The 19,728-nt window shown below is 50.8% G+C and overlaps 1 protein-coding gene across 2 annotated transcripts in view; it reads left to right on the top strand.

Annotated features, from left to right (window-relative positions):
* TTC28 (tetratricopeptide repeat domain 28) overlaps positions 1-15,412 on the top strand; it is a 169,806-nt gene extending 154,394 nt beyond the window's left edge. Inside the window, exons 16-22 of one of the 2 annotated variants that reach the window (XM_026859545.1) lie at positions 1,145-1,269; positions 2,264-2,495; positions 2,926-3,002; positions 5,025-5,048; positions 5,870-5,999; positions 7,082-7,189; positions 9,999-15,412. In XM_026859545.1, coding sequence (XP_026715346.1) covers positions 1,145-1,269; positions 2,264-2,495; positions 2,926-3,002; positions 5,025-5,048; positions 5,870-5,999; positions 7,082-7,189; positions 9,999-11,611 — 2,309 coding nt within the window. In that variant the 3' untranslated portion in view covers positions 11,612-15,412. The remainder of the gene's footprint in view (positions 1-1,144; positions 1,270-2,263; positions 2,496-2,925; positions 3,003-5,024; positions 5,049-5,869; positions 6,000-7,081; positions 7,190-9,998) is intronic. The other variant, XM_026859546.1, reaches the window with a different exon arrangement.
* The last annotated feature ends 4,316 nt before the right edge of the window (positions 15,413-19,728 follow it).

The raw sequence follows: 19,728 nt of genomic DNA, 5'->3' as shown, positions 1-19,728 counted from the left end.
GATTTCTCAGCAGCGTGAGCTCCGTGCTGCAGGGCTGGTGCTTGCTCTCTCTCAATTAGATGAGTGAGTTGAGATTCAGACAGAGCGCTGGAGTTCAACAGTGTTGTTACAGGGATATCTACAAATAACCTGCATTTTTTTTCCCAGCACAAGTCCTTGGATTTGAAAGCCACAGGCATTCCTCAGATGGTTTTTTTTGCACAGGCAGCAATACCATGGTTTTTAGATCAGGAAACTGTTGTGAATATGGCTTTGGTGTAAACTCTGTGTATCTGGAGGAGCAGGAAACTCACTAGAACTTCTGAAAGTGAGCTCTGGGGGTTCTGTGACAGGTGATTTCAGGCATGTTGAATCCAGCGTTAGGACGTGACTCAAGACACCACCAGATGGGAGCTGAGTTTAGGTTACAGTCCACAGTTCAGTTTGTATTTTATTTTCCTTCCAACATTTTTCTTTCTCAAAAGGAAAGACCATTTAAAAAAAAAAAAAAAAACAAAAACACCCCAAACCAAACAGCTGACCACTTCCTAGACAGATGTGTGTGGACGTGGTGCTTGGCATCGCCACCTAGGAGAGGCTTCCAGCTGCTCAGGCTGGCTCAGTAGCACCCCTTCCGCGGTGTGTGAGCAAGTTACAGACAGGCCCGGACTTTCACCGTTGGCTCGTGATGGTGAGTCCCGGATGGAGCAGGCGAGCACGGGCAGCCGCACACCTCGCTGCAGAGGCTGGGCAGGGGCAGGCAGGGCTCCCCACGCTGCATCTGGAGAGTCTCACGTTTGGATGGGGCATGAGCCAAGGCTGGTTGCTCTGTTTCTGCGAGCTCTGTTGAGCAGCTATTGATTTCTGCTGCTGTAAAGGAGACATGGAGCATGCTAGGACAAGTTTAGCTGCAATACAGTGTTTTTCCACTTGCTTGAACAGGAAAACACTATTGATTTAATAGAGGAGAACAGTACGAAGCATCTAGAAGCTTTCTGGAAGCTTGGTTTGAGGGACTGGGCAGGGAGCAGGCAGCTGCTCTGGGAAAACATCACCCTGCAGGGCACGGTAAATGGTCACTCCGAGGGGGCAGAGGATATCTGCTTCTGGTTTGAACATTTTCTATAACAAAAGGACATTGAGTCTCTTACTCTGAATCCTGCAGGCTTCATGCTTATTGGGAGTGATATGAAGCTGAACAGCCCTTCTTCGCTGGTCGGACAGGCCCTGACTGAGATTCTGCAGCACCCTGAAAGGGCACGAGATGCTCTGCGTGTCCTGCTACATCTGGTAAGAGAAGGGAAGCACTGCCTCACCCTGCGGCACGGGGGGGCACTGCAGCCCCTGGGTTGTGGGATCACCTTACCTGGGGGTCACATCTGTAAATGGTGAGTGGGAAGAGAAACATCCCGATGTGTGGCCACTCCCACTTGAATATCTACCCCCAGCCCTCTCCCTTACCATGAAGCGTCTCTTGTGAAAACTCTGGGTTGGTGTGAAAAGACCAGAACGCCTGATCAAGTGTCCAGAGCAAAAAGAGGCAAAGTAAGCAAAGTCATACACTGTATTGTGACAAAATCCTCCCCAGACCCACCTGGTTTGCATTAGCTGTTGAATTGGGTCTGTGGTTTAAAAATGAGATAATCATTGGGGTTAGTTGTTTCTACAAGAAAATAGCTGTAAACGTTGCAGTCACGGAGATGCAGAGCAGAGTGACTGCTGACTCTTTGCATACTTGGAAGATAAGAGGCACTTTTGTCCCCAGATGTGCCAGTAGCCTGTTGTGGGGAGCAGCCGAGCTGAGGCCAAACCGCCAGATGGCCTGAATAATCTCTCATAACTTCTAATACTTTTCTTTCCAGTGTGTCTTCTGTGGTCCCACAGGAATGTGGAGTATTCACAGGATGATGGAAACCTGTGAATATTGCCAGTCATCCCAGTTGCTGGGTTTTGTGGACACATGTCTCTCTTTACTCTTTGCCATATAGCTGCAGACTCACGCCTGGTAATAAGAGACTGGAACCTGAATGTGAGCTGTCTCTGGGGGAGAAATGCAGCTGCCAGGCTTATAGGAAACTATCCCAAAATCAAACTGGTACTTAGTTTCCTGTGGTGTTACTTTCCCCAGCGTCCCAGAGAATATTGACACTCATCACAGTGACTTTACAGCTGAGTGCTGAGTTGCTGGAGCCTGTTTTCAAGGGCACCAACACCCTTCTGTGTAAAAAGAGGCGGTTAGTAAAAATCTCCTACAAAATAAGCTAATACTGCCTTTTCCCCAAAGGTGGAGAAATCACTGCAGCGAATCCAGAACGGGCAGCACAACTCCATGTACACCTCCCAGCAAAGCGTGGAGAATAAAGTGGGCGGCATCCCGGGCTGGCAGGCGCTGCTGACGGCGGTGGGGTTCCGGCTGGACCCCCCGGCCAGCGGCCTCCCGGCAGCAGTCTTCTTCCCCACCGCCGACCCCGGGGACCGCCTGCAGCAGTGCAGCACCACCATACAGTCCCTCCTCGGTAAGAGCGGCCCCGGGCTCTGGCCGGGCAGAGCTCAGCCCCTCCCCGCCTTGCTTGGTGCAGGCCTGGGGAACAGGCACGTTTGACATCAACAGAAGAAAAGTATTTAACAGGATAGAAGTTCTAGGAGTAAATGTTTATTGAAAATTTTGTCATAGCTGGAGTCATTTACCACTGGGTCCGGTATCTGAGAAATATGATGTGACTACTCCTTTCTCCCAGCTCTGTCAGAAAATGTATAATCAGATGTAAAGTGGAAAAACCTTTTGCTTTCTTGAAATTGTTACTGCTTCCAGAACTCGCTGCTGCTTCAGCAGTGTGGGGTGAGGTTTTAGGAATTGGCTGAGTTTGTGTTCTGTTCAGGTTGTTGCATTGTTAGCATTCAAGAAGCAGATACTGAACAGACCCTGTTTCTGCTAATGTTTTTCAGGTTTGCCTAACCCTGCACTTCAGGCACTTTGTAAACTTATCACAGCCTCAGAAACAGGAGAACAGCTTATCAACAGGGTGAGTTGGGAGGTTTTCCTCCAGTACCAGTTTCCAAGTCGTTCTTCCCAGGTCAGTAAATTCGGGAATACACAGAAGCCCTGGTTTATCAACCCAGAGCTTGCTAGGAGACTTCAGGGTTGAAATTCTGAACTTGCCTGTTTGTGTGAATGAGAAGTATGTGTCCAGAAGAGAAGAATGCAGGTATGTTACTGGCCTGCATCGTCTTGGGTCTCCCTCTTCAGTGACAGAAGTGAAAACACGATCCCTGCTGCGGTGAGGGGGCAGCAAAATGCGGGAAATGAGTGGCAGAACCACTAATTGCTATTTGGCCGTCCTGTCCAGGTCTCTGTCCATTGTAATTACCAGAGTCCCAAGGTATATAATTTGGACAATGCAAGGTCTATCAAAAGTTTACTGAGCCTCTGTTTCTCCTGGGGTGTGCTGGTAGCTCTGCCAGAGGGTTCACAGCCTGTGGGAGAAAGGCTATGGACTCCTCCCTGCTCCTCCCACTCCCCTTCACATTTCTCCCTCTCCCAGCCTCTCTAGCATGCCCAGCCTAACCTTTCTCTGTGCCACCAGCCTGGTTGGCTTTCCATTACATGTTTCTTGCTGTCCTGATCGCTCCTCCAGCGAGGTTTATCTCAGTCATTTGCCTGCTTTAGTAAATGAGCACGCTGCACAGTGAACAGGCACACAGCTCGCTTTCTTTTCCCCTTTCCCCCTGCATAAGCGCTCCAGGGAAGCACTGTGGTGGGTAGCAGGGATTACCTGTGTGTAGCTTCAGAGGGCTCCCTTCATTCCATCACACCACGTCTCTGCGCAAAATGCAGAACAAGAGCCCCAGCTTTGCTGCTGCCCGCAGAGCAGCCTGCTGAGTCAGTCTGTCAGACCGGGCCCGCTTCAGGGAGAGGGCTCCTTGTAACCATCCGCAGCAGCACATGAGAGATTTCTAGTGGCTTGTCCGTTAGGGCATGTTGCTCTCTTGCCTTGGCTCTTTGTCAGTGCCTGAGACTTCCATGGTTGAAGAGCAGGATTATTTTTCCCTCATTGCCACCAGAGGGAGGCCCAGAGTTGAAGGGATGTGATGAGCAGAAGACAGCATTCCCATAGATCAGAGCGGGTTACAGTGTCCATGAGATTGCTTCACGACTGTCTTCTTGTCTCAGATAATTAAATCACCCAAGGGAAAACATTGAGATGACAACTAGCAAAAGGTGCACTCGCCATTTCCTCAGCTGCCCCATGCAATAAATACTGGCAGAGGTATTGCATTGTTTTTGCAAATCTTCCATAGCCAAACCCTGGGCAGAATTTCCTTTTGCACAAGAGTCTGTCCAGCTACAAGTTAGGGTTTTTCAACTCCCCTGCTCTGCAGTTCCTTGCTCTTGTCCCCTCGTTCCTCTCAGCAGTCCCGTGGTGAGCCGCTCGGGCTCTGCCTGTCGCAGCCTTTGGTCCGGCCTGACTGGCAGGTCAGGCCGTGGTGCTGCCCACCGCCCTTCCTGGGGGTGACGAGCGCCGGGGGGGCAGGTGCCCTTGGCAGGAGTGGAGCAGCAAGGCAGGGAGCCTCATCTTTTGCTCTGGATAGAAAATGCTTATTTTTAGTGCAAGACAAGGCAGGAACCACAAAAGAGAACTTCGGTATTCCCGCATGTGCAAGGAGGAGTTAGGAACTGCTGACTGCGTTAAGTGCCCATAATGTATCCCAGAGACAACAAGAGAAGGGCTGGTTTTATTTCAGCCTTCTGCCAGAATGTGGGTTGGCCTGAGTGTCCGCCTGCTAAGTGTCTGATTGTAATGAGCTGGGCACTCCCAGATTCCAGCTGCCTGTTCCCACGCCGCTGGGCTCCTGATTCACAGCTCAGGCTGTTTCCACTGCTCCCTTCTTTCTCTGGACAGAGCATCTTGCACCCAGGTTGCTGGTTTGCATGTGGATGTGTCACTGCAGGGCTCCCGATCACAGGCGTTTTGTAGCACAGAATAACCTGTGTTCTTTCTTTCTTTTCTCCTCTCTTCTCCTTTCTTGTTATCTGCTGCCCGAAGGCTGTTAAAAATATGGTGGGAATGGTGAGTATTACACGCACTGGGAATGACACTGCTGTGCAGGATCAAATGCCTGGGTCACTGCAGACCCATTTCCCTGTGCCACATAGTGTCTCCAGCCCCGCTTTCCGGCCTGGCGTTTGCTCCATGGTGCCACTTGGAAAAGGCTCTGTAAGCTTTTGTGGGTTGTGAGCGATGGGTGGTCCTGAGGTCAGCCGGGCCCTGATTAATGACTTTCCATCCTTCCTGCCCTGGCTGTGTTTTTGAATTACATGGGATCCTGGCACCTTAATCTGTGTCAGATCTTCATAAACACATTTTTTTCTCTACTTTGCTACTCCTGTCCCTTGGGCACAGTTGAGAAACTTCTTTCCTGGAGGCCATGGAGAGGTATTAGGAAAGTCTTCCATGGTTTCATATGACTTGTTCTGCCTAGTTAAGTGCTGAGAATGAGTTTCCTGGGATTTGCCTGAGGAGCATGGCTCAGTCATGGAATGGGCTTTACTATATTGCTGTGAGCAGCCTCAAAGTAGCTTTTTTCTGTTCTTTCACTTCACAGATTTTCCTGCTGTGCTTCCTTCTTGTTCCATTTCCACTGTCCACACCACCCAGCCTCACCCCAGTTCTGTCCCTGCCTTTGCTGCTGTTCAAGTTTGTCTGTTGTTGCTGCCCTGAGCTGTCCCTCTGCCCAGACCTCTTCATCTCCCTGTCCTGTTCAGGAGCAGCAGCTGAAATTCGGGTGTACTGGGAAGGGGATGTTGGCAGTGTGCTTCCTTGGCTGCGGCTGTCAGACGAGCAGGATGTGATCTGTAAGGAATGGCTAATGTTTTTATTGTTGTCTTCAGCTGCATCAAGTCCTGGTTCAACTTCAGGCAGGCGAGAAGGAGCAAGATTTCTCATCTGCACCAATCCAGGTTTCCATCAGTGTCCAGCTCTGGAGGCTACCTGGCTGTCATGAGTTTCTGGCAGCTCTAGGTAGGAAAACACTTCTTTCCATCTCTTTGTAACACTATTGCTGGCGTCCTGTGCGGTGGCCTGAAGGAGTGATGGGACTCGCAGCGTTAGGTTTGCATGTTGGGGCAGTGTTTGGCTCTGGTGCCTTTGGCCGAGATCCCTGAGTGCCCGGTACCTCTCCACCCGTTCGCACCCACACTGCTCCTTGCCTCGCTTGTTGGCCAGTGGGAAGGTGCATTTTTGTCTTGTGCACCAAAACATCTCCTGAGTCAACAGAACACGGATTTCAGGGTTGACAGCAGCTTGGTGCTGTCAGGTTGGTTTAATCCCAGTTTTTATTTCAGAATCCTGTTCCCCTCTTGTTCAAAATACATACTTCAGGGTTTGCTTCTAGCCTCCTGCCTGAAGTGAACCGATCATTGCTTTGGCAGGGAAACCTGTGCATGGGGAAGGGTAGGACATACCAGGGTGATAGTATGTACCAGGGTCTACATCCTACAGAGAAGACAGAACTAAATACCAAAGTGGATTTTATTCCAGCTTGCTTACATTTAGTAAAAAGGCATTGCAGGGATGAGGCAGTGCTGCAAAAAGAAGCATCCGAGAAGACTGCTTCAAGAGCTCGTAAAAGCCAGGCACAGTTTCTCACACACAGTCGTGCCTCCTGCAGCCCAGCCCTCCTCTGTTAAATTCCAACATCTGTGCTCTCAGTCAGACCCGTTTCTGTGAGAAAACTTTGGATTAATGAATGGTTGGGGCATGTGGGACACTGTCCCGAGATGTGTTTTAGTATATTGTTCCCCAACAATTCCAAATAATTTGCAACTAAAAAAGTACTGACTGTCAGTTTGGACAGGAGTGACTTGTTTCTGTGTATGTGTTCACAGTCCAGCACCATGGAGCTCCCAGCACCTGCTGGAGATGTGCTGAATAGTGCTGAAAACAAACCAACCAACTGTACACTGTAGGTGAAGAGTCGTCATTCCAGGACACTGCAGGATCTCATCTTTGTTCTAAATATCGTGTTATAAATGAGATCACACTTGATTAAGACACTGGATCGTTCTATGGGGTGTAATTCTCTGCTCCGTATTCCACTACAGGTTTTGACCTTTGTGAAGTTGGCCAAGAGGAGGTGATACTGAAAACTGGGAAACAAGCTAATAGGAGGACCATGCACTTTGCTCTACAATCCTTGCTGGCACTTTTTGGTAAAGCTGCTTAGAGTAGTTTTTGATCCTGTATCTCATGATTTGATCCGAATGGCTTGCATTGAAATCTCACACTCTTTCGCAAAGATTATCCATACATATAAACACAAAATAATAGACTTGTTTGGGCTGGAAGGGACCTTAAAGCCCATCCATTCCCACCCCCTGCCCCGGGCAGGGCCACCTTCCACCAGCCCAGGTTGCCCAAAGCCCCGTCCAACCTGGCCTTGAACCCTTCCAGGGAGGGGGCAGCCACAGCTTCTCTGGGCAGCCTGTGCCAGGGCCTCACCCCCCTCACAGGGGAGAATTTCTGCTTCAGATCTCATCTAAATCTCCCCTCTCTCAGTTTAAGCCAGTTATCCCTTGTCCTATCCGTCCCTCCCCCCTTTCCTGCAGCCCCTTTCAGCCCTGGGAGGCTGCTCTAAGGTCTCCCCGGAGCCTTCTCTTCTCCAGCTGAACCCCCCAACTCTCTCAGCCTGTCCTCACAGGGAGTGCTCCAGCCCCCCAGCATCTCCGTGGCTTCTCTGGCCCCGCTCGAGCAGGTCCGTGTCCTTCTGCTGTTGGTGCCCCAGAGCTGGACCCAGCCCTGCAGGGGGGTCTCCCAGAGCAGAGCAGAGGGGAGAATTCCCCCCTCGCCCTGTGCCCACCCTGCTCTGGGTGCAGCCCAGCACACGGGCCCTTGCTGGGCTGCCAGTGCCCAGGCAGTTTTCCACCCCCAGGACCCCCAAGTCCTTCTCCTGGGGGCTGCTCTCCAGCCCCTCCTCACCCAGCCTGGGTTTGTGCTGGGCATCGCCCCGACCCGTGGGCAGGACCTTGCCCTTGGCCTTGCTGAACTCCATGGGGTTTGCCCGTGCCCCCTCCCCAGCCTGCCCAGGCCCCTCGGGATGGCCCATCCCTCCCCTCCGCGTGTCCCCGCACACTCGGCTCGGTGTCGGGGGGAACTCGCTGAGGGTGCCTCCATCCCACTGTCCCTGTCCCCAGCAAAGACCTTACCCAGCGCCGGTCCCAGCCCAGCCCCGAGGACGCCGCTCGGCCCCGCTCTGCACTCGCACATGGAGCTGCTGACCCCAGCTCCGAGTGCGACCGTCCAGGCAATTCCTGATCCCCCAGCTCCGTCCCTCAGAGCCACGTCTCTCCAGCCAGAGACAAGGATGCTGGGTGGGGCGCTGTCAGGTGCTTTGCACAAGTCAGCAGCTGACCTCAGCTGCTCTTCCCGTACCCACCAGCGCTGTGACCCCGCTGCACAAGGCCACCAAATTCCTCAGGCAGCGTTTCCCTCAGTGAAGCCGTGCTGGCCAACACCAACCCCCTCCTTATTCTCCATGTGCCCCAGCGCAGCTTCCAGGAGGATCCGCTCCGTGATCTTGCCGGGCACAGAGGTGAGACTGACTGGCCTGCGCTTCCCTGGCTTTTCCTTTTTTCCCTTTTAAAAACGAGGGCTGTGTTTCCCCTTCTCCAGTCGGTGGGAACTTCACTGGACTGCCACGGCTTCTCAAATACGACGGGCGGTGGCTGAGCCACTTCATCCGCCAGTTCCCTCAGGACCTGCAGATGCATCTCATCAGGTCCCGTGGACTTGTGCACCTTCAGGTTCCTGAGGTGGTCTCAAACCTGACCTTCTCCTGCAGTGGGTGGTTCTTCCTTCTCCCAGGCCCCCCCTTTGTCTCCTGCCCCTTGGGCAGTGTGGCTGGAGCACTTGCCGGTGAAGACTGAGGCAAACAGGTCACTGAGCACCTTCCTCGTGTCCCAGGTAACCAGGTCTCCTGTTTCCCTCTGGAGAGGGCTCACATTTCCCCCAGTCTTCCTTTTATCACCAACATACCTACAGAAGCTTTCCTCCTTGCCCTTGATGTCCCTGGCCAGATTTAATTCTGTCAGGGCTTTGGCCTTCCCGACCTGATCCTTGGCTGCTCAGTTTCTCTGTATTTCTTCCAGGCTGCCTGTCCTTGCTTTCACCCTCTGTGGGCTCCTTTTTGTGTTTGAGCTTGTCCAGGAGCTCCTTGTCCATCCCTGCAGCCTCCTGGCGTTTTTACCCGACTTCCTCTTTGTCGGGATGTGTCACTCCTGAGCTTGGAGGAGATGATCCTTGACTATTAACCAGCCTTCTTGGGCCCCTCTTCCCTCCAGGGCTTTACCCCACACCGCTCTGCCAGGCAGACCCCTGCAGAGCCCAAGGCTGCTCTCCTGAAGCCCAGGGCAGTGAGCTTGCTGCCCGACCCCTCGCTGCCCTCAGGACCTTGAACTGCCCCATTCCGTGGTCACGGCAGCCAGGGCTGCCCCTGAGCCTCACACTGCCCCTCCTTGTTGGCAAGAACACGGTCCAGCAGAGCCTCTCTGCTCGTTGGCTCCTCTGTCACTCGGAGAAGGCAATCAAGGCACTCCAGGAGCTCCTGGGTTGCTCGTGCCCTGCCATCGTCACACACGTCACACACACCATGCATCCTACAGCGGGTGCAGCAAATGTTATTTTTACAGGGGAAACAAACACTGAGACTTGGCTGAGGACGAAGCTGGGAATAGAGCCCAGCAACTGGAGGATGTATAACTCTTGGGTTTGAGATACAAAATGATAACGTATTGACAGGTTTCACCTAGGATACCTGGACTGAGGCTCCTGCCTGTGTGTTTCCTGGGCTGTGCACATTTATTTTCTCACCTAAGTACTGGTTGGGGTTTTTAAAGTAATGTAGAGTCTGAGTGCGTGTTTTGTAGCATTTCCTCTTAATTCTGATAGAACATTACCTGGTTTTGTTTGATTTTACTGTGTATCTAGGGACGTGTTTATACATTTATTTTCTTTCTTTTTTAGATTCTACAGAGCTGCCTAAGCGCCTTAGCCTGGACAGTTCCTCATCGCTAGAGTCCCTGGCTTCTGCTCAGTCTATTTCTAACCCTGTACCCCAGTATCAAAACCCTCCATTCTCTCCTACCTGTCCAGACAGCATTGCGTCAGATGCCATTTCTGTGTACAGCCTGAGCTCCATTGCTTCCTCCATGAGTTTTGTTTCTAAGCAAGAGAGCGTGGCAGATGGTGTGGGACACAGAGGACGCCAGGACTATGAAAGGCCCAAGAACATCTACCCGCAGAGGTCTGCGGTACAGAGCCAGTTGTCACCACAAACCAGCACTGTAGCCAGCAAAGATGAGGAAGAGTATGAAGGTTTTTCTATAATCAGCAACGAGCCTTTGGCCAGTTACCAAGAAAACGTAAAACCAAGATTTTCCCCTGATCACAAACAGCCCAAAACTGGTCAGACTGGAAGCATTAAAGAGTCTGTCAACTCCAAAGGGAGCATAAGTACCCCAAATTCTCCTGTTAAAATGACTCTTATTCCCAGTCCAAATTCACCTTTCCAAAAAGTTGGGAAACTTGCAAGTTCTGATACTGGGGAATCTGACCAGTCTAGCACTGAGACTGACAGCACTGTCAAATCCCAGGAGGACAGCAATCCAAAGCTTGACCCACAAGAGTTGGCCCAGAAAATTCTGGAGGAAACTCAGAGTCACCTCATTGCTGTTGAACGTCTTCAGAGAAGCAGCAGCCAAATAAGCAAGAGCAACACTTCCGAGGATGGGGCCTCCACCCCTGCGGGTGTGTCTGCATTCAGATGCTCCGAGACCAGCGCGTTCAGCCGGCCAGTCAGCAAGAACCAGTCTTCACCTCTCGCAATGAAACCAAAGCCTCCAACGAGGAGTTCATCCCTTCAGAAGGTGAGCTCTGGCTATAACAGCCCTACGACGTCGGAGATGTCAAACAAAGAAGGCACAGGCCAATACAGCGGGCAGCCATCTCCAAGTTGTGAGTCGCATGGGTCCTTAACTGAGCAGCCTCACTTCAAACTCAAGTACCCCAGCTCTCCCTACAGTGCTCATATTTCTAAATCACCCAGAAATATCTCTCCAAGCTCAGGGCATCAGTCTCCTGGTGGCAGCACTCCATCTCCTGCTCTTTCCTATTCCTCAGCTGGTTCTGCTCGCTCAAGTCCAGCTGATGCCCCAGACATAGATAAGTTAAAGATGGCTGCCATTGATGAAAAAGTGCAAGCAATTCACAACTTAAAGATGTTCTGGCAAAGCACTCCCCATCACTCCACTGGCCCGATAAAGATTCTCCGAGGAGCTCCTGGAACAATGACTTCTAAGAAAGATGTCCTCAGCTTGCTCAATCTATCTCCACGGCACAGCAAAGAAGAAAGCGCAGATAAGCTGGAACTCAAGGACCTGTCTATCGAGCAACACCTTGCTTCTCCACAGAAGAACCCCCCAAATGGACACAGGCGCCCTGAAACTACAAACACAGTGACATCAGCTCATTCCCCTTCCAGTAGCACTCCAGGAACCGCGCGTCCCGTGAGGCTGCCGTCCGGGAACGGTTATAAATTTTTGTCACCGGGAAGATTTTTTCCTTCTTCCAAATGTTGAAATGTCTCGAGTACCAGCTGATGACTTACAATCTTGTTACAGTATTTGCTTCTGCCCACTTGCCTTTATCAGTACAGAACCATTATCTAAGCAGGAGTGGTCACACCCACAGTTGGCAGTCCCAGGTGACAGACTGGCCCCGTCGCTGCGCAGGACACGACCCTCACAGAGGGGTTTTAGTCCCTTACCAGGATCTTGCCCAGACTCCCCTGATAACAGGTTCTCTGTCGTGTTCAGTGTTTGCAGCAGCAGGTCCGATGAATCCAGTTGTTCATCAAATACTAGCTTTTAAGCCACCTACTTGTATTTCTTAACCTAACAGGCAGTTTTACAGCTGGCTTTTCATACGGAAATTAGACTTATCAGGGATTGGAGAGGGAAGCGAGGGGAGGCAGAACTTCCATGTATACCACAAAGAAAGTATGCACAAGTTTCTGCCTGGAGAAGTACAAGCCATTGATTTGATTGCTTTCACAGGCTGACAGAGGGGACAGGGTGACACACCTCCAGATATCTGCCAAGTTACCCAAACACAAGAGATTGCTGGCAATAAAACTCCATAGCAGCATGATACTGGCAGTTCTCTTGCATCATTTAGAGGCTAGTGAAACAAAGACAAGAGGATAGAGGTGCCCCATTCTAAAACCTGCATCTCGGGTAGCTCTTTCCTGGAGGGAGGAGACCTTTCAGGTGATTTTACTGCTTGGTCTGCTCAGAAAGAATGTTTGGGGCATAACGAGCAGAGTGAGCCTCAGCGTGAGGTAGTGAGCGTGTGTCAGAGAGACAAGTTCTGGTTTTGAGTGCTCTGATATTTCTGGCACACAGCGTTACGAAGGTGAAATTTTCATCTTGGCAAGTATTTGGGCAGCAAGTGCACAGAAAAGAGTTACAGACACTGAAGCTCAGAACGTTATTTTACAGTAGGCAGGACTGCAACATCGGTGTATGATTTAGAAATCACCTGACCAAATACACCCTTCACTGCTCCTGCCGAATCATTCCACTGCTCAGCACGGGCAGGTCCGCACACCCCCCCTGCTCTGGAAGCAGGTTTCTCGTGGAGCCCGTGTCCAGCCCGAGGAGCTGTCAGTGCAGGCAGAGCAGCTGGGTGCCGAGCCTGGTCGGAGGAGAAGAGAGGACCAAGAGCACCCCAGGGGTGATGTGTAGAGTAAGCTTTCCTAGGCTGGATGGTGTTTGGGTGTTAGGCATCAAGTTGGAGTTTATTTCTTTCAAGCAGCTGTTGAACGCAGTGATGTAATCAGAATCGAAATGATAATCTACATGCACTGAAAACTGTGGGCATGTGGTAGCATTAACCTGGCCACACTGCACACTGAGATCAAGCAAAGTATTTCCCAGGCCACGTGCTATGAAGTCAGAGCACTGGATCACCAAGGCTTTTGGTTTCTATCCTGCACTCCCAAAATTTGCTGAGTGACTGAAGGCTAATCACTTCACCTCTCCGTGCCTCGTCTTCCCTTTCTATCTAAATGGGGATAGTAATGCTTACCTACCTACCTCACAGAGGTGTTGTGAGGCTTAATTAATTAGGCCCTGAGTTTTAGCTGGATCTTAAGTCAACTTCCAGTCTTGCAGCTGACCACCTGAATGGTGAGTGTGGTCAGCTCTGGAAGTGTGATGGGGCACATTGCTGATGCAGATAATTGTTGCACTTACCATGTCTGGATGCTCTTCTTGAAAATACGGATCTGATAGTTTGTGATTTTCTTAGGGATCTTGGAGGAGAAGCAGGATAGCCAGACAGATGATTCTGATACCAGAATATAAAATTACTTAGGCTCAGCTTACTCATGGTGCATATATCAGATGCTTGCCTTCAGTATATTCTAGAATCCACTGGTTTTGGGAGAATGTTTTTGCCATCGCAAGAAATGAACACAAGCACTAAAGGCAAAGACTATAGGGCTGTGTTGTTACAGTCAGCTAACAAGGGATGGTTGATCGCAAAAGTTTCGGTGCAGAAAGACAAAAAGAGTAGTTACTCGTCTACTCATATTATGCAATGTAGCAAAACAGTTGAGTAAATTGTCCAACTCATATGATGCAAGTTATTGTCTGTACAATACATCTTTCTGTGATGGTTTGGTGCTAGATATCATCTTCTCGTCATTTGGCAGGAAAAAACAGAATAGTGGGCCAAAATGAGTCAGTACAGCGTCTGCCCGTGGTGTAGACGGTGATATTGCTGAACATGCAACTTGCTGTGGTCACAAGACTGAGGAGAGACTTCATATGACCTACTCTGTTTCTAACCAGCATAACTGATTTAAAACGACATCCCAGGAACATCCAGGATGGAAGTGGGCAGCTTTTTTTTTATAGCAACAGCAAATACTCCCTGTAGTGCTGCATAACACGCCAGAAATAAGCCTCTTTACTTGTAGCTTACTTCCATAACTAAAGGTTCTTTTAATCTGTAGAAATTATATATTGCCATTTTGGTACAACCCCTTTTCACGCTGCCAGTAGGTTTCATACTGGCTTAAAGTTTTCAAAAAGAGCTAAATCGGGGCGGGAGGGTGGTTCTTCTGTTGTTTTTTTTAAGGAGGGGGGAGCATTAGAAACAGGGAAGGGTTCAGATGTAGAGGAAGTTCAGTATTTGGGAGATCGGTGTTGTATAAATATGGAAGGTGGGTGTCACTAGAGCAAGTCCCTTGGGAAACGTGTTTCCGTTGACTTGGCACAGGGCACTTCCGTTGGCTTAACGAGAGCCATGAAGATGCATGCTTACTCATGGCGGAGACACTTCACACACCTTGTGCCTCACTCCTCCACCCCTGAATGAGAAAGAACCCCTTTGTGAGGAAAAAAGAGTTTTATCAGGTTTGCCCAATATGTGGAGAAATTCAGGAAATGAAAATAACATGTTCTCCGTTTGATATTAGAAACCCTTCTGTGGAGTTGAAATGCATTTGTCGTTGTTGTATTTGTGCATGGTACAAGTGACAACACTGCTGAATACAGTGAGCAATAAGAGGTATTATCCACTTTCACACTAAACCTGCCACATGCAACCATTCCCCAAGGCCACAGAATGTACTTTAGGTTGGTTTTGCCCAGTATGTTTTACTGTGTGAATTTTTATTGACTGTCTTTAGCTCCATCTAAATGGGAACAGTAAACAGACTCTCTGATCAAAATCCAGTTTAATTTGATTTTGTTGGTTAGCCTGTACTCTGGCCTGGTACTGATTTTTTTTTTTTTAGTCATACCTTACTTAAACAAGGAAAAAGCATTGAAGGGGTGCTACACCCACGTGTATCACTCTAGGCCATATTCCCTTTCATTAGGTCAAGCTCGTTCTGTGAACATCTCTTTCAAGTTGCAGAATAGATCCAGGTGCACAGAAATATCTGTGAATCTGTTAAGAAACACTGGTAGTTTCAGGCTAGACGGTAATAATGGGTTTGAGCAGTTTCATGTTCATTGCATCGCCGTGCCGTCTGGAAAGGCTGCGAAGTGTGTGGAGAACGTGGCCCCTCGGTTGCAGAACTCCTTCGAAAGAGCGTTAAAGATGGTAACTCGGAGAGGACTGTCAGCAAAGACTCTTCCAAGCAGCAGCCCGTTAGCACTTGCTCTCCTTGTATGCAGTGTTAGCCGTGTTTGGCCTATATGGACTTTCTTTGTAAATTAAAACTCTGTTTCCAGACAGCATTAAACTTTTTATATTATGAAATTTACCATGTAAAAAGATTTTCATATTTTTATTGAAATTGCTAAGGCATTTGGCCTTCTTCCTTTGTGATTTCAGTGTCTATTAAAGCATGAGTTCTCTCAGTACTGCAGTCTCTTGGTCTAGGATGATGTTGGGCAAGAACTGGTCAGCACGCTGCTGCCTGTGCTGCCGCTCGGTCCATTTGGGCGGCTCCCCGGCCGTGGAGGAGCGGCACGGGGACCCGCGGAGGAGCAGTGTGGGGACCCACGGTCTCTGGCGGGGTCGGACTGGCGGCACCTGTCCTGGGCTTCCCCTGTGGAAGTGAGGGCGCCCTGAGAGCCGCTGCCCCGCTCCGTGGCAGGGTGGAGCATTCCTGTGATGATGTCTGGAAGTTGCTTCTCCCCTTCCTAGCAGGTGCTGGGAGGGTCGGTGTTTGCTCGCTGTCTGTCGGCGGCGGCAAAAGGACACGAAGGGTTGGGGGGAGCTCCGGGGATCGCCCAGTCCCAGCGCCGCACGGGAAGCACCGGGTGCCGCAGGCAGGGTGTATTTTCCCCATCCCATGCCAGCTGGAACTGGCCAACTTAAGTGTCCCTTTTGTCCCCGTGTGAAAGGTGCCCCTGTGCTTAGGGGAACTGTTGGTGACCAGATGAAACTAAACAGAGTTTTGACTTTTTCAGAAGTTCCCGCTGACGCCAGCCCCCAGCTGTGTAAACGCAGGCCCTGGCCGTGTTGGTGACCACACAGCCCGTGTCCCCGGGCAGGGCACAGCAGGCGCTGCCGGCCTCTGGCCCCCAGGTCTTTGACTGCTGAGGATGAGGTGATCTGCGCCGCAGAAATCCCCGTCGCCTCCCTGGCCTGGACTCCCGTAGGGCCCTTTCCTGGCCTGTCTCAAGTACCCGATTCTCTGTATTTGAAGGGTGGTGCAGCCCCAGCGGAGGGGCTGCGTGTGGCCACTGAGGCGCTGCCCTGTGCCGCGGAGCTGCGCGGCGGTCCTGTCCCCCAGAGCCCTGCTCCTGGAGCAGCACGGGGGCACCTCAGCACTGCAAAAATAAGTGGGGGGGTGGCTTAAAGCCTGACCTTCAGCATTCTTGTACCGGACACTTGAAATGCTAATACACCTCCGGGGCAGCGGGAGCGGTCTGGGTGTCGGTGGGCTCACCCCGAGCGCTGACACGTGCCCAGCAGCGTGTGCCCACAGGGGCCTCCCGCAGCCCCAGGACCCCCCGGCCGGGAGCAGCCTTCACCTCGCACTGCGCGTGGCTGTGGGCTTCTTCACAAGCCTCCACCTCTTGTTCTGTCGTGTTACTTTCCCCAGATGGCCTTGCTTTCTCATTATTTTTTAATGTACTCTCCAAAGACAACTTTTTTATCCCTGTCAGAGTACCAGCCGCCTTCTATTACATGATGACATCATTTGCCTGAGGTTTTATGGGTAAATGACTGTGGCTGATATTTCAGTGGACTCCAAGAAAGCTGTTCCACGAGGAGCTGCAGCAGTTTCCACATGTACGAACCAGAGGCGTACAGAGGATTGCGTTCTCCTTAGCAAGTCTCTCCCACGTCCTCCTCTGTGAGAAGCCCTTGGAGAGGGACATTTATTTTCCAGTGGCTGGCATCAACACAAACATCTTTTCTGCTTTTGGATGGTCCTCAGACTTCCAGTGCTTTGTGGCTGGGGGAGCTGGTGGAGGAGCATGTGCATTGCTACTCCCACATGTGGCCGGACGTGCAGGTGTACCTCAGGGATACTCCGGGGTGCACGGGGAGACAGGCCAGCTCTTAGGGCTGGGCATGTGGGCACCCGCTCTGCGCAGGGCAGATCAGATGGGAGAGTCCGGTTGTCCTGGAGGTGTCAGAGCTGGGGTGCACTGACCTCACCTCGCTGGTCTTGATCAAACAGCAACACAACCTGCGTGCTGAAGTGCACAACTTTGATCTTTTAGCATAAAAGAGGGAGTGTTTAAATATTAAAAAAAATCATACCATTTTCAGTTCATTATGTGGAAATGTTTGCCACGGTTACAAATCCCTCTTCTGTCTCAGAAGGAGGAATGGGGGCCTGGGAACGCGAAGGCAGAGGAGTTTTGTGCCGGGAGCAGCGAGGGCTCCCGTGGTGCTGCCGCCCTCTCGCCCCGGCTGGGTGCAGGTCACCCCGCCAGGCCAGCGGGAGACCAGAGTGGGTCAGAGGAACGCCAGAAGCGGGCACGTTCCCCGGGTCCCGCACAGCCCTGGAGCAGCTTCCTGCCGGCTGCACGGACGCTCGGCCAGGGGAGCGGGGACGCGCCCCGGTTCCCTCGTGCTGTGACGGCCCCTTGTGCCCCCCCGCTGGTCCCTTGCAGGGCTCCGGAATCCGCTCTCATGTTCCAGTGCCACCATCCCACCCCCGTGCACCCAGACCTGCGCTCGGGCCCCGGGACCTCCTGGCAGGCTCAGGCCCTGACAGCAGCCGGGAGCCGCTGGTGGGCCACTGCACTGGCCGTGCTAGTTGCCCACAGAGGGGAGCCGAGCCTGGGGGCGCAGCCCCTCCACTGCACGGGGGAGCTCTGGGGGCTGCTCTGAGGTGGTTTGTGTGTGCGCAGGGTCTGGACTCAGCAGGATGCAGCTACTCGGACGGTGTTGTCGTGTGTGGTAGGATCTGGACCTAAACAAAGAGAAGGGTTCTGGGGAGAGCACAGACTGCAGCTGCCGGCTGCGTAAACAAAGGACAAATGTTGTCCATATGGGGAAGGAGCAGCAGCAGGGGACTGCACTCAGCCAGGATTTCGAAAAACCAAATAAAGGAAAATACTGAATGCTTGAGAACTTCGGGAAGCAGACACTTAAAGCCCCACCACTGTGCCCTGGCACAGCCCTTTGCAATTTCTTTGCCTTTTAGACTAAGCCAGCGCAGGCATAAGTCTGAGCAGCAGTTTCCATAGCATCTGTCTTTCACATTGCAAGAGACTTGAATGAAAATATGTTTTCATAGGCAGAGCCTATTGAGGATTTTCTTTAAAGCATTTATCTGTAGGAGGGTCGTTTGGCAACATTTAATTTTCCTGTCTGAATTTCTGCTCCCCTTTAGTGGAGTGGATGTGTAAATGCTACTGGCAAACGGGACCTGGGGAAGAGGGGAGCAAGGGTGAGCCTGAACTGGGGTCAGTAGTTGCTTCTGCGAAGAGGATGCAGTTCAGAGACACGGGAGCACAGGCATTGTGCTGAGACTGGTGCTAACACAGGAAACTGCAATTCAACAAGGTGCAAAAATCCTTAGCCAGTTTTGGACAGCAACAGTTATCCCACAGAAGAATTAAAATGCAGTGGCTACCCAGGAATTAAAGTTGTGCAGTTAATAGCAACTCCTGAGGGCTGAGAGCTGACACGAATGTGCATTTACAATGACGCCTTTCTCTTGTCAGCAGTAGGGCAGCACTAGTCACAGTGAAAATCTCTGCAAGTGTAAATGCTGTTCCACAGCCAGACATATTTCCATTTTTTTTGAGGCGGAATCCTTTCCCTTCTTTGGGCCAAACTGCCAAGTTTCACCCTCCCCTTTGTCAGACCTTGGACAATGATTCCTACCTTTGCCTTTAGGAAAAGCCTCAGAGTCACTCAATGCCTTGATCAGCAGGCAAATTCTGCTGCAGTGCAGAATTGCACAACTTTATTTTCTTGTTAGCGAGCTGTGGAGTGGCTCAGAAACAACTCAAGGTCCTTTGCCTGCAGGCACATGCCTCCTTTGAAATCCATTGCTCTGCAAGAGGTTAACTCTGCTTGGCTGCTGGTTACGCATGTGGGAACTTACCCTGGCAGACTGCGGGCCACAGACAGGAAACCTTCGGATCCAGGCTAGTCAGATTGAAATAAGACACTAACATCTTCCCACCCATCACCCCAAAACAAAAGCAGGTTGGATGAGGACGTACCTCTTGCACTGAGCAAGGTAAAACCACTCGGCTGAAAGAGGAAAAGAGCAAGTTCAACAAAATTAATATTTAGGCTTAATCTGCAGATAACTTATAAAGACATTCAAGAAAGAAGTGTCAAAATGAGTTAATCCAAGTTTTCTTTTTAGAAATGCTCTGTGACAGCAGGTTGCATGGATATAACGCAACAAAGCCAGGTAAAGTTCAGTGACAGATATGTCACAAAAGGAAAAATAAAAAAGAAGGGTTTAAGAACATTAGAAGCTACAGAGAAGAGCCAGGAAATCTACTTCCAGCTCTGCCATAACTTTGCATTGTGCTGAATTTATTTAACCTTTGAGGTGTGAGGTTTTTTCATGTTACACAGTAAGCAGTTCTGTCTATACAATTTAAAAGGACAAATGCACAGGCCCTCAGAGCCTACAAGTGAATTTTGGCAATTACAGCAGTTATTAATCATTTCAAAAGCAACCACAACTCGTATCCCGTTTAGGTGGCAGAAGCAAGAGCATTTTGGGCCAATAGTTTAGTGCTAA

Source organism: Athene cunicularia (genome assembly GCF_003259725.1).
Source record: "Athene cunicularia isolate RWA chromosome 15 unlocalized genomic scaffold, athCun1 chr15_part1, whole genome shotgun sequence".
NCBI lineage: Eukaryota > Metazoa > Chordata > Aves > Strigiformes > Strigidae > Athene > Athene cunicularia.
Note: the sequence above shows the minus strand (reverse complement) of the source record. Positions and strands in the feature narration are given on the sequence as shown.